The 12,759-nt window shown below is 42.4% G+C and overlaps 1 protein-coding gene across 1 annotated transcript; it reads right to left on the bottom strand.

Annotated features, from left to right (window-relative positions):
• Nucleotides 1-6,500: 6,500 nt before the first annotated feature.
• On the bottom strand, nt 6,501-12,307 carry LOC120675885 (polynucleotide 5'-hydroxyl-kinase NOL9-like). The gene is made up of 9 exons (XM_039957095.1): nt 11,966-12,307; nt 10,376-10,470; nt 10,253-10,286; nt 9,640-9,809; nt 9,322-9,502; nt 9,069-9,249; nt 8,428-8,539; nt 8,206-8,333; nt 6,501-6,872 (listed from the first exon to the last, which is right to left on the bottom strand). The coding sequence occupies exons 1-9, from the start codon at nt 12,175-12,177 to the stop codon at nt 6,825-6,827; spliced, it is 1,161 nt and encodes a 386-aa protein (XP_039813029.1). The 5' UTR covers nt 12,178-12,307; the 3' UTR covers nt 6,501-6,824.
• Between the last annotated feature and the right edge of the window lie 452 nt (nt 12,308-12,759).

The raw sequence follows: 12,759 nt of genomic DNA, 5'->3' as shown, positions 1-12,759 counted from the left end.
TCGCGGCCCGGCAGTGTGGGCGGGGTAGCCGGGCAGGTACATATGCTCAAGAAAGATGTTTTTTTTTTCTTTGGAAGGTGAGAAAGAAAGTTGAGGCAGGCGCGGTTGCTGCCGGAGTGGTGGTGACTGGTGAGGGTGACGGGTCAAAGATTATTTCGGAGGCCGCGCGCGCCTAAAGTCTCGCGTCCCGTTCAGATGCCCGGCCCGTCCAGAAGAAGATACTACTACAGGTACCCGTGATCAATCATCAATGTAAACATGGCCACGGAATTGGATTAATAATTAGCTAATCGATCTGGATGGAGATGGGTGAATTAGCATTCCCAGTTCTTAGCTTGCACATGTACTTGCAAATGGAAACTATATATTACAGCATGAGATAAGGTTGACTTGGAAAATAACCTTTTTCTATATCGACGGACGTCTAGTGGATTTTATGAACATCTAATCTAATCGTTCATAGTGTCATCAGGAGAGGGTTGATGGATCAAGAACCGGCTAATTGGTTAAGTGGTTGATTGGTCAACAGGATTTTGGCCGTTAGGCTGTCCGCACCGGGTAAGCTAAAGCACCCGGGACGCCGACCTGCAGGATGCAATAGCGTACCGAGTTGCTGTAGCAGGTACGCTATGCGCGTCCGCAAGCGTAGTGAACGAGCCGGGGTCTGCCATATTTGGGGATGTGCAGGAAGTCCACTACGTGTCCTTGGGCCCCACCGTGCAACCGCCGCTGCCATCCGTCCCCGTCGTGGCCCCGCCCAGCGCACGGCATCGCTCTGACGGCTCCGCCGCACCGTCCACGACCGCCGCTGAGAGAGACAGAGGAGGTGGAGGGTGGGGGCGGCACGGGGAGGAAGGAGAGCCGCGCGGCGGCCGGCTTGGGGAGGCCGCGACGCTCCTCATCCTTGCCGCAGTAGCTGCCGCGCGGGTGCTGGGCGCCGCCGCGCGCGCGGCCCTGCGTCCTCGAGCTCCGGTTGCACGCCTGCCACGCGCTCGCCTGCCATGGTCCCGCACCGGGGAGGGAGGAGATGCGTGACCGAAGCTCGGCAGGCCGGAGCTCGGGAGGAGCGTCGCGGGCAGGGGAGAGTCGGGGAGGGAGAAGGGGGGAGGACGACGGCCATGGCGGGCAGGAGGAGCAGGCATTCGCCGGCCGCCGCGCAGGCCGCGCGCCGCCGTCTTGGGGAGGGAAGAGGAGGGAGCTCGGTTGGAGCAGGGCGCTGCGAGGAAGGGTGCGCCGGCCAGGGACGGGAAGGGAGGACGGGGGCGCTACCGCGCACGCCCGCCACCATCGCCGTCGCACCACCACGCGCGCTCACCGCCGCCGCCGACACGCGCCGCCCGCAAGCCGCCTGCGCAAGCTCGCCGCCATCGCGTGCGCTCGCCACCCCCTGCGCGCGCTCGCTGCCTCCGCCGCGGAGAGGAACGGATGGGGCGGAGTGCCGGCGGCGCCTGGATTCGGCGTGGGTGCCGCCCGAGCCCCCACCGCGCAGGGGATGGGGGCGGAGGGAGCAGGGGAGACCGATCCCGCCGGCAGATGGCCCACCGCCACCTGCTCCTCCTCGCCGTCTCCTCGCCTGTGCTGGCCACCGCCGCTCGCCCCACGGGCCGGCCGCGCGCCGCCGCCGCTCGCCTCGCGGGCCGGCCGCCGCAGCCGCGCGCCTCCGCCGGCCGTCCTCAGCTCCCCGCGCGGGGGGCGCAGGGGAGTGGGTGCGCGCAGGGAGAGAGGGGGGAGGGGAAGGGGGATGGGGATGGGGAGGGAGAGAGAAGGTGAGGCTGACATATGGGGTTCGCAGTTGGGTAGTTGGGATAGAGGATGAAATATGGAGTATGACGGGTGCAGGAAAACTATATATAGATAAGAGAATCTCGATGACCAGAACGTAATATTCTTTTTAAAAGATGAATTTAGAATATGACGAGTGTAGATAGTCTTAAAGATACGGGAGTAGAATAGGAGAAGTGCCTGCCGCATCGATAGCGAGGTCCAAGACGGAGCAGGCACACGATTTTGACCTGCTGCACGTTTTCTTTACTATTTCTTCTTTGCAAAACCTGCTGCACGTTTTCTATTCGCCAAACCAACCAACATTCTAGAAGGAACGGAACTGACTTAGCCCATCGCACCAGTACACGTGTAGCATCACTTCATTTATTATTTCTAATGCTCTCCATTCTAGTCATGACACAAAGATAGGGGTCTGATTATATTAATGGTGTCGTCAATCATACGATCACTTTTCATTTAAGAAGCACACGGCGGTACAGACCGTCTGTACTGTATGCTCATGGCTGTGTTGGTTAGGGGGTGTAAAAGTTTTTATGTAAATTTTTCGTCTCCTTGACTACTAATTAGAGATATTAGATGAAGTCTAATTATGAAATAATCTTCACAATTATGGTACTGTAGCATGTGCTGTAGCTAATAAGTTCTTTGACCGCATGATTAGAGAATGATTTGTGGGTGGTTATTGTAGCATCACTGTAGCCAATCATGGTGGAACTTGGCTAATTAGATTCGTCTCGAAAAATTATAACCATCCGTGAAAAAGTTTTGCAAATAAATTTCGTTTAGTACTCCATGCATACATTCGTTTTTTTTGTAAAGTTTTACCAAACACGTCCCATAATGTAGAAAATTTCAGTTTATAATGAAAAAACTACTAACCAAAAGGGTGTGTTTAGTTGGTGAAAAAGTTTGAATTTTAGTACTGTAGCATATTTCATTGTTACTTGACAAATAATGTCCAATTATAGACTAATTAGATTTAAAAAATTCAGCTCGTGTTAATCAGTTAGACTGTGTAATTAATTATTTTTTCAACTGCATTTAATGTTTCATGTATGTGTCCGAAGATTCGATGTGATGGATATTGTGCAAAAATTTTTGGGAACTAAACGGGCCCTTATGGTTACAGCTCTATAACACTGTGTTCACTTGGATTGTCAGCCAACCAGCTAGCAGTACTGTTCTCTCATATTAAATTAGCACCAACCACCATCTACCAACCAGTCAGCAGTACTGTTCTCTCATAATAAATCAGCATCAGCCATTAGCCACAGCCAAGCGAACACAGCGAAATAACTCATTTCCCAAATTGTGGTGAAAAGCACATAATTCCTGAGGTTCAAAAAATTAGAGTTCAAAAGGAAAAAAAATTATAGTGTAGGTCTTGTCACATGCACAAAGTAGCTGCTAGTAATATTGAGTCATCAACAAAAGTTTCAGTTAATTTTGATAAAATTTTATAATATGAACGCTAGGTTTTATTTGTTAATCTAGTCTTACCATGAGCCCACATGTAGTTCTAGGCTCACTGTTTTGCCTGTCATACTAAGCCATCTCAAACAAATCTAAATCAAATTTTATAATATGAACGTGGGTTTTATTTGTAGGTCCGGCTCTTGACGTGGAGTCCACATATAGGTCTAGCCATATTACTTTGCACATAGTAGCCGCCAGTCATATTGAGTCATCTCCAACAAATTTCAGTCAATTTTGATAAAATTTTACGGTGTGAACGTGAGGTTTTATTTTAGGGCCCACGTGTAGGTTTAGCCACACTGATTTGCACAGAGTTGCTGCCAGTCATACTAAGTCATCTCTAACAAATTTCAATCAATTTCAATAAAATTTTATAGTGTGAACTTGAGGTTTTTATTTTCAGAATCTGGCTCTCAATGCGGGATCCACATTCATATATAATCGTACTATTTTGCATAAAATATCTATTTCAACCCATCTCAACCCGCATTTACATAAAATCCACTCCACCACGCTCTATTATCTAATACAACCCATGTTGGCTTAGCCAAATACACTCCATGTTAAAACACACTTCATAAAATCTATTTCAACCTAACCCCTTAGCAGGGCTATACAGACCAAGCGAGGGTGGACATGTGTATGTGTGAATAACCATCTGTAGCGTACGCATCATAAAATACTTAATCAGCGGGAATCACTCCCAAGTGCCAAGTCTACCACGTGCTTTGTTTATTACCCTTGTGGCCTTTCTTTTTTGCTTTCGGAACATGGGCATGACGCGGACGGCTTTGTGGCCGGTCCACATCTAATCTACGGAGGCAAGATGAGCACGCAGGGGAACCAATGGTCCATCTTCTAGAAGCTTTCAGAAATAGGTCATACTCCCCTCCGTTTCAAATCGTAAGTTATTCTATCTTCTAAAAGCATTTAGAGATGAATCATACCCTCCATCCATCCAAATCGTAAGTTATTCTAACTTTTTGGAGAGTCAAAATATTTTAAATTTGACTAAGTTTATACAATAAATTACTAATATTTATGATACCAAATAAGTATTATTAGAATTTTTATTAAATATAATTTCATAACATATTTATTCGGTACCATTAATCTTTGTACACTAGGTATGAAGAAAGATAGAGGAACCATTCCCTGACAACATGCCAGAAATCATGTTGGGTATTTTAGCAATAGTTAATAAATCCTCAAGCGCACGAATACTGTTGGAACTTTCACATCAAAGTATTCCAAAGGTATTAGATTCAAGGGAACATGTGTGCACTAACTTCTGTTCTAGTCGGTCCAAGGACACACCAAGATAGGTGAGAGGATTCCTAAGATAGCAATATAGGTGAGTTAAAGGTCATCTCTCGGGCAAAATACTCGCTTCGGGCACCAGTTTACACCTAGTCAGCCAGGCGACTCCGACCAACAGCGCTATGCTATATCTGAACATGGAGGATTACAAAAGACTGATATGACTGTCACCACCTGCTGCCTACCTCTAACAAACCGTAGGATATAAGGCAAACGAAGGATAGCCCTTAGCCTAGACACCACGTCTACGCTATTGATTACTACTGCAGTCTAACTACATTTGATATCCCGTAGTAGACTACAACACTTCGTATAAATATGGAGCAATAAATCAAAAGAACTGATCTCACTCAAATATAAGTACTACTAGCATAGACTATACAAAGTATTATACTATTAGAAGGAACTATGAATTCTTTCTTAACTCTGAAGAATGTAGCAGCATCCATAGAAGTACAAGCTCGGGAAAGAGTGCAGACACCCCAATACTTCTCCCGAAGTACCCCCTCGCTCTCTCCCTACTCTAGGCACTAACTAGTAAGTAGGCAGCACCTTGCCTTTGCAATGCAGCTCTAAACTCTACTTGAGGGGTGTTCTTCACTCTTGGTAGTGTGTCAAAATGGAGCCCCTCCCAGCATCCCCTCATATTTATAGATGGGTACCATGGTGTCTTCGGCCAATATTTGGGGTGGAAGCACTTGGAACCGCCATTAGGGAGCAATGAGGGAGCTACACGTGATAAAGGTAAGTCGGTGGAGCTCATCCTGGTTCGGCTGACCTAGACAAGGCTCCAACCGACCTTACCTTTGGCCAGGAGACTGACAGGTGGGCCCCTTACCCCTATCCATGTGCATGGTAGGTTTTCGTGTCGGTTTTGGCGTGGTTTGTGGGCCCTTCGGTCCATGTGACGCTGAATGGCGCGAGCTAATTGGCTGGAGTGGTGTTGCCTTGGATTGAGAGTATGTTTCTTTGCTCTTTTAGGTGTGTTTTATGCCTTAATATACCTGCATACAAGAATTCACCAATACTTGTAGAAATGGTTAGAATAAACCCTAACACTAATATTGATGCTCATCTTTACCCTAACACTAATATTGATGCTCATCTTTATGTATTTATGCAGGATTTGATGACCTAAAATTGGTGCTTAAGCATTGTCAATAGTGTGCGACCTCTCCATAGTATAAAACTGATATATTAGTCCATGCTCATGGTCAAGAGCGCCCTAGACTATAGCATGACAACTTAATTGTGAATATGTGCTTTAATTTAGTTATTTAATTGATCCGGATCTGTTTATTTGTTGTTTATATAGGTGTACCTAACTCTTGGTCGATTGCTTTGAACTTTGAACTGTGGAGCTGTCATGTCCAGGATAAAAGCTGTGCATTGCTGGTAGGCTTTTAGTCATCGTAAGCCTCTTTTTCGTGATATTGTTGTTTATTATTCAATTATGGCATTGCTATAGTATGAAACTTGACGCTGGCAAACATATAGTTATGTATTTATTTTTATTTGAAAGACCGGGTGTGATCCACCTTCAAACACTTGTTCAAGATTAGGCCTAACACCAATCAAGGTCTGAATTAACGAACACAAATACTATACGAGATCAAAATCGTTGCGGCAAGTAAGTCCGGGTCAAGTTCTAAATAAAAAATAACCTTCTTTTTATTAACAAGGAATGGAAATTCTACATGTTTCTTCTATAACACTGATGAGATTACTTCTGGTTTAAACTTTAATCTCGGAATGTGGGGTTGCCAAAGCCAGATCAGTCATAATCAGTCATGTACAGAGATTGCTTTGATATAATACAGCAGTTCTTAAATCAGTGCCAGAAAGGGTTTGCTTCTTCAACACAAGTCTACTCCGCAAGGAGATTACTAATAGGCAGATCACATATGAAGGAACGGGCAAATCTTAAGCTCATCAGAGGAAGAACTTGCAGAAAGAATGAAGGAAATCCCATCCAAGATGTTCAACATGTTACATTTGATGACAGAATACCAGTACAACAAAGGGTTCAACATAATTAACCAGCAAAAGCGGATACTTTTAAATACCATTTTGTGCTGTATGATTGTAACATCAAATCTCTTTACTCTTCAGGTGAATCCAGCTAATACATGATGCAACTCATATTCCATATAGGTAAAGCCAGGTGTACTAGTTTCTGGCATCTCTATTTTGATTGTTCGTTGCCACAACTAATGATTATATTTGTAAGCATATCCAAAGATCTAGATCTTCAGCAGCCTCTCTGTTACGTCGCTTAAAATACCAGACACCTGCAAAGGCAAATTCTAGTGAGAATAAGGTCATGGCATCCAGAAGGAACTGGCTATTAACTGTGGTTCCTATTGGCATCAACATTGATGTATTCTTTCTTATTTTGCATTATCAGTAGTGTAATACAATAAATTACCAAACAGAATGTAACTCCACAGTACACTTTATTATTAAGTAGTAAAGGACTCAATGTCATAGCAAATTTGCAAGGGAAAACTAGTGCTAGTCATTGACTATGATACTGAAGTACTATCCTGCACCAGGTCATGTTAGTGACAAATATGTTTTTGATGATGGCAACAAAATATGTTGGAGAAAGAAAGTTAACAACTTTTTGCATTAGTTGATTATTAGAGGCATTGTGTGCCATAGACAAAGCATCTGATTTTCCTCGTATCAGCTATCGTTCTTGCTGATTTCACTTCTTGAACCCAAAATAATTATGTGGAAGAAAGTGTAGATAATCAATACAATATATTTATACACTCGGAAGCATGCAAGTGGAGTGATTATCTTTCGTTAATCCAATGCACTAGACGAATATATACCCACCTAATGCACAAAGGAAAAAGGTAATGACTAGTGAGCGAGCATGATCTGCTAGTCCGCTCATATTAGGTATAGGTAGCATGCATGGAGAGTCAAATTCTTTGCTTGTGTCCTACCACTTAGCATGTAATGTGACCAGTAGTGATGTTTGAGTTGATTTCAGTTACTTCTCACTTGTTACAATTTTCTTTATTATTTTGTAATTTTCTGGATCATTTCATAGTATCACACTATTTGTATTTTGGTATTTTCATATCATGTCCTTTTCAAAAAAATATTCGTTCACAGAACTTTACTTATGCACTGGAGAAATTCTTTAGTGGCTCCGCACGCCCAACTCTAAAATTTATCGGACTTAAGTTGGCATGGTAGCATAAAAATAATGAATTGATGCATTATGCATGTTGGCAATCAGATACAGCAAGACATGCATATTACATTAATGGTACTGGTACAGCGGTACTGGCAGTTAGATCTCTAGATCTATGTACATGAACACATAGTTATTTGTCTAAGTGTAGCATACAATTTGATATAGTATAGTAACCAAATATCGTTGCATCAGGATGAAAGGCGTGCACAACTTAGGGTATAATACAGGTACATGAATGAAACATATTTAGTCCAAGTGCAGCATATAATGGTGATCATGGCAAAACAAATATAGGATATTTAAAAATCGAGCGCTTATTAAAAATTACAACTGCTGCATCCGGGGAACTTTGTTATGGCTGTGTCAATTTTTTTTCTAAATAACTGAAATAGCATTGTTTTGACTATTACCTGCAAGAGGCAACTAGGAACTGCAATACAGCTTTGAAAAATGATGTCGACCTTTTCCACGAGCTTGTGAGAAACTGGTGTGATAAAATGAATGCAGTCTTCTGAAATTTCTACATCTTTAATAAACCCTGAAAACCCAACTCAGCATAAGTAACAGAAAAATAATCTCTGGATATCAACATGCCACCAATGATACCTAAAATAAGCTAAAATTAGACATACCCAGTCCAATGCAGCAAGGAGTGGAACTTTCAATTGATAAAGGAGGAGATGCACTGGTTGAAAGACCAACAATTGTACCATTCAAGAAGCGATGCGCATCAGTACTAGAAACCTGAAGCACATACATGGATTTATATATCAACAACTTAATACAGAATCCTAAAATTAGAAGTTTCCTAGAGCAATGGTCGATATCAGAATAATTGTATCTCAGCAGAAGAATGGACAACAGACATATAACCATATTGTTTTGTGCTTCTAGGATTATCCAGAGCTATAGGTACATTAGCCATACACTTCCTTTTGACAGGTTATAGACATTGTATGCTAGTAGTTAGCTACCATATAAGTTATATTATCCAGAATAAAAAGGAATGCATAATACGTTCTATCTGTCCTTTTGGTATCACCCCGTTTCAGAAGCATTCATGTATGTGCCTACGTTTTAGGATTCTTATGCATGCGGCACTAATGAAAAACGAGAATGTGAGGTCAGCTTTGTCACATGTTCTAACATATTGTTGGTACATGATACAGTGAAGTGCTGAATTTAGCAAAGGGATAGCTAAAGGATCTCTACATCATACAGAACCAAAGTTCGATAATAATCTGAATGAAGGTAGAAAGGTAGAAAATCTCACCTGGCAGTGTAGATCAATAACATGTATTTTAGACAGACGAAGTTGAAACGGATGTATAGAGGCAAAGCCTTGAATTAAATCATTCAAACAGAAGACATTGAAGTCTCTTGGTAAGCACTGCCTGAAGTAAGCGATCAGCCTGAGTTCACGAATAATCCTTGCCTCTTTCTTTACCAACAAACTGCATTTAGAAGCTACAATTAGTAAAATTAAAAAGTCAAAGAACATATTGATTATATAACCAAAGACTTACTGGCGAGGAGAATTATGCGCTGCATGAATTTCAAATAAATTAACTGGTGGAGATTCATCAAATTCATTCATCCAAAACGTTCCACATGGTAAATTTTTACGCTCTACCGTGGTAGATACCCGAATAACATGAGTTGGAGACACATATTTCAACATCTCCGGTAGCACATGAAGCCCAGGACCTAAATGGTACATAGAACAGGGCAATGCATTTTGAAGAAAAAAATGAGATTCAATAAAGCAGATTTCATCATTAAGCAACATCCCCCACTAGTACCAAGAACAAGAATGACGTGAGCAAGGAGTAATGAAACCTCACCTTTTATCCATCCTGAAGTATTGATAACAAGTGGTATAGCTGATTTCATGGGATTATCAACCTCATGAAAGCGATAAAACTCTTTCAGGAAATAGTCATAAAGGTCAAATATGTAGGTCAAGAGAAGTTTCGGGTTTCTTTTTGCACAGACATAGCCCAAAAAGAAGCACCTAGAATATTTGCATCAGATCTTAATTAGACAGCTTCTAGAAGAACACTGATTCATTTGCTGCTACATGATAGAAACAGGAACTATTGTGCAGGCACAAAAATGCAATGATGTATTTTGAGTGTGAAAAACCTTAATCCCTGGATAAAATAAATCTGCACTTCTTCAGTTACTAATTACTATTGGACACCTTAAGACTCTGAACATATTTGAAATTAGCAGAAAACAGGAGCTTTTATATTTTTAGTATCCACAATATTTTCAGAAATAGAAAATGAACCATTAAATCATAGGATGGTGAAGAAGGAACTCAACAAATGAATTAACTTAGTCATATGGGACAATTCATCATCTTTTTTAGGGCAGTGTGACAATTCATCTTCAGTTAACTCTAGATAGCATCGGGCATTCAGAAGTCATAATGATCATACCACAAATCCTTACCTCTTTGGATTGCGCAGATACAGAATTGTCAAATCTGCAATCATACAAAGGTAACAAAATATCTAATCAATTACAACAAATCAAGAAGAGGAATGTTATTGAAGAGAAGTTTCAATATGACACCTTTAGTCTGTTCCTCAAGTACATGAAGTGACACAAACCCTGGAGTGAATTCAGGCTGACCAACATCAATATCCAGGTATCCAGCATTTCTGTACCTGTGTGTGGAATAATCACAAGAGCTAAAATGAAGAAAAGAATCTAGTAATAAATTCATAGTGCACATGCCATGTTCTATAGTGGAAGCAACTAGCTTAACATTGTGACAATTGACAATGAAAGAAGATTACCATCTTGTTAGTAATTTAATACTAGACTGAGCAAATGAAAAAAGGGGAAAAAAAGTTATCTTTGCTGTAACAGTTATCTTTTTGTTTTAACACCCCACTCCTCACTAAGAAGATAAGACCTTCTACTCTTTTGCAAGTATAAACAGACCCAACTAGTTCTGGGCATAATAAACACTTCACTCAGACCAACTTACAAATACTACAACAAAGACCCTAAAATCAAACAAAAACCAAGTCAGGATAGACTTTCTAGAAACCAACAACAATGCAACATCGCTAGAACTAAAATAAACCAAACAAATAAAATTGTCACGTTTCTGTTGTTCCAAGAATCACTAAACAATTAGAGTTACATGACTACTTTACGACAATTCTAATAGATCAGGTTTGGGATCAGAGCCATATCAAAATTTCTGCTACCTAGCTGTTTTCCAGCTTAAGTCTGTTTTGAGATTAATATCATCAATCAATATTACCTAAACTGTATTTGAAACATGTGCAATCAACTTCAGACTTAGTTTGACAATCATATCTAAGAAACTAGTAGCATAAGACTAACTAAAGTTAATGTGATGCTGCCTTTGGCTATGCAAGTATGCCAACTATAATTACGCTAACATTTCATTCAGCTACAAACACCAATGCTTCTAATTTGTCCCCCTTCAAAGAAGGATAGTTGAATCAGATTTCTGAGATCAGTAAGTATGCTTAGATTTTCTCCTATATTTTTTTACTGAAAAAATAGCGTATAGGTTATGAACTAAATTCTAAGATATGCATAAAAAATATTTAAGATACTAGTGTACTAAGTAAAAAAGGAAACGGAGTCAACAATATACTAAAAACTTATTTTCTTTTTCAGAATTTTTAATATATAGATACTGTTCTAAATTTCAATGGTCATTTTTCCCCCTAAATATAGGTTCAGTTAATCAAAGTCCGAGCTAGGCTCTTACCTAAATAGTATTTCATTTGATCACCATATAAATAATGAAACATGAATTTGAGCTAGAAGATATTATAGAAGAAAGTAAAATTCGAATTTTGAAAGCAGGGGCCGCACACCAACCGTATCTCATAGGTCCTAAATTACCCAAGCTATGATAAGAGAACACGTACACCATTATTCAGTACTACATCTCCAGCAGAGGAAAAGAATGCTGCTCTATCGCAGAATCTATTGCAATTAACCAGAAACCATGGCACGAAGCACAAATTTGTATCTGTATCAGCCATAACGTCCGGAAGTTGGACGAGAGCACGAAGGAGCACCCGCCGATTCCGAGCAAAACGAACTCCAAAGCGTTGGTCGCCGGCATTCGTCTCACCACAGGGGAGGAGCAGGGGCGCTTGCTTAGCTTACCTTACGATGAGGGTGTTGAGCAGGAGGCGGGAGAAGGCGGACTTGCCGCTTTTACCCGGGCCGCACACCGCGACGATGGGCGGCGGCCAGGTGCAGGAATCGTACGCCACCGCCTGCGCGGCCTCCTCCCATTCCCGCTCCCTCTGCGCCGCTTCCTCTTCAAGTCCGGCAGCGGCGCCGCCGCCGCCGCAGCAGCGGCCTCCCGTATCCATCGATCTCGCCCTCTGGCCTCTTCGCCGGGGACTCTCGAGGAGTGCTTAAAAAGCCGAGGGTCATGCGGGTTGCGACGAGGTGGTGCCGTTGTTTCGGCTCTGCTGTACGGCGGGGGTGGGACTGTACGAGGTGGAGACGGCGAGCTCCGCGTGTAGTGTAAGGGAGAACAGCGGGGCCCACGAGTCAGTGAGCCGGATAAATGTTACTGTGTGTCGGCGACGTGGGACGGTGGGTGCGGGACAAATGTCACGGATCGGAGATCTCCCTATTAATCGTCGGCAGTCAAATTATTGGGTACGCCTGCTAAGAGCAGGTATTATAACAGGTTAAAAAAAGCTAAATATTGAGGTAGAGGAGAGAGAAGCGGTCTGCACGCTTACAGTCGATTTGAGCACAAGAACCAAGAAATTTTGTGAGAAAAACAAATAGAGCCTTAGAGCAAGTATTATGATTGGTGTGAAACCGGCTGAGTCCGACGCTGAAGGAGGAGAGAGAAGCAGGTGAGCGGCTGGCGAGACGCCCGCTTCCGGCCGGCGAAAAGACTCGCTGGGTCATTGCAGCGTATTAAATGGCCACTACCA

This window comes from Panicum virgatum, chromosome 5N (assembly GCF_016808335.1).
Source record: "Panicum virgatum strain AP13 chromosome 5N, P.virgatum_v5, whole genome shotgun sequence".
NCBI lineage: Eukaryota > Viridiplantae > Streptophyta > Magnoliopsida > Poales > Poaceae > Panicum > Panicum virgatum.
This window is presented reverse-complemented; position numbering and strand designations above follow the sequence as displayed.

Coding starts and splice junctions, on each gene's coding strand:
- LOC120675885 (XM_039957095.1), bottom strand. CDS start 12,177: ATGGATACGGGAGGCCGCTGCTGCGGCGGCGGCGGCGCCGCTGCCGGA. Junction 10,471..11,965: donor CTCAACACCCTCATCGTAAG/GTAAGCTAAGCA, acceptor TTCCACACACAG/GTACAGAAATGCTGGATACC. Junction 9,503..9,639: donor TACTTCAGGATGGATAAAAG/GTGAGGTTTCAT, acceptor TGTACCATTTAG/GTCCTGGGCTTCATGTGCTA.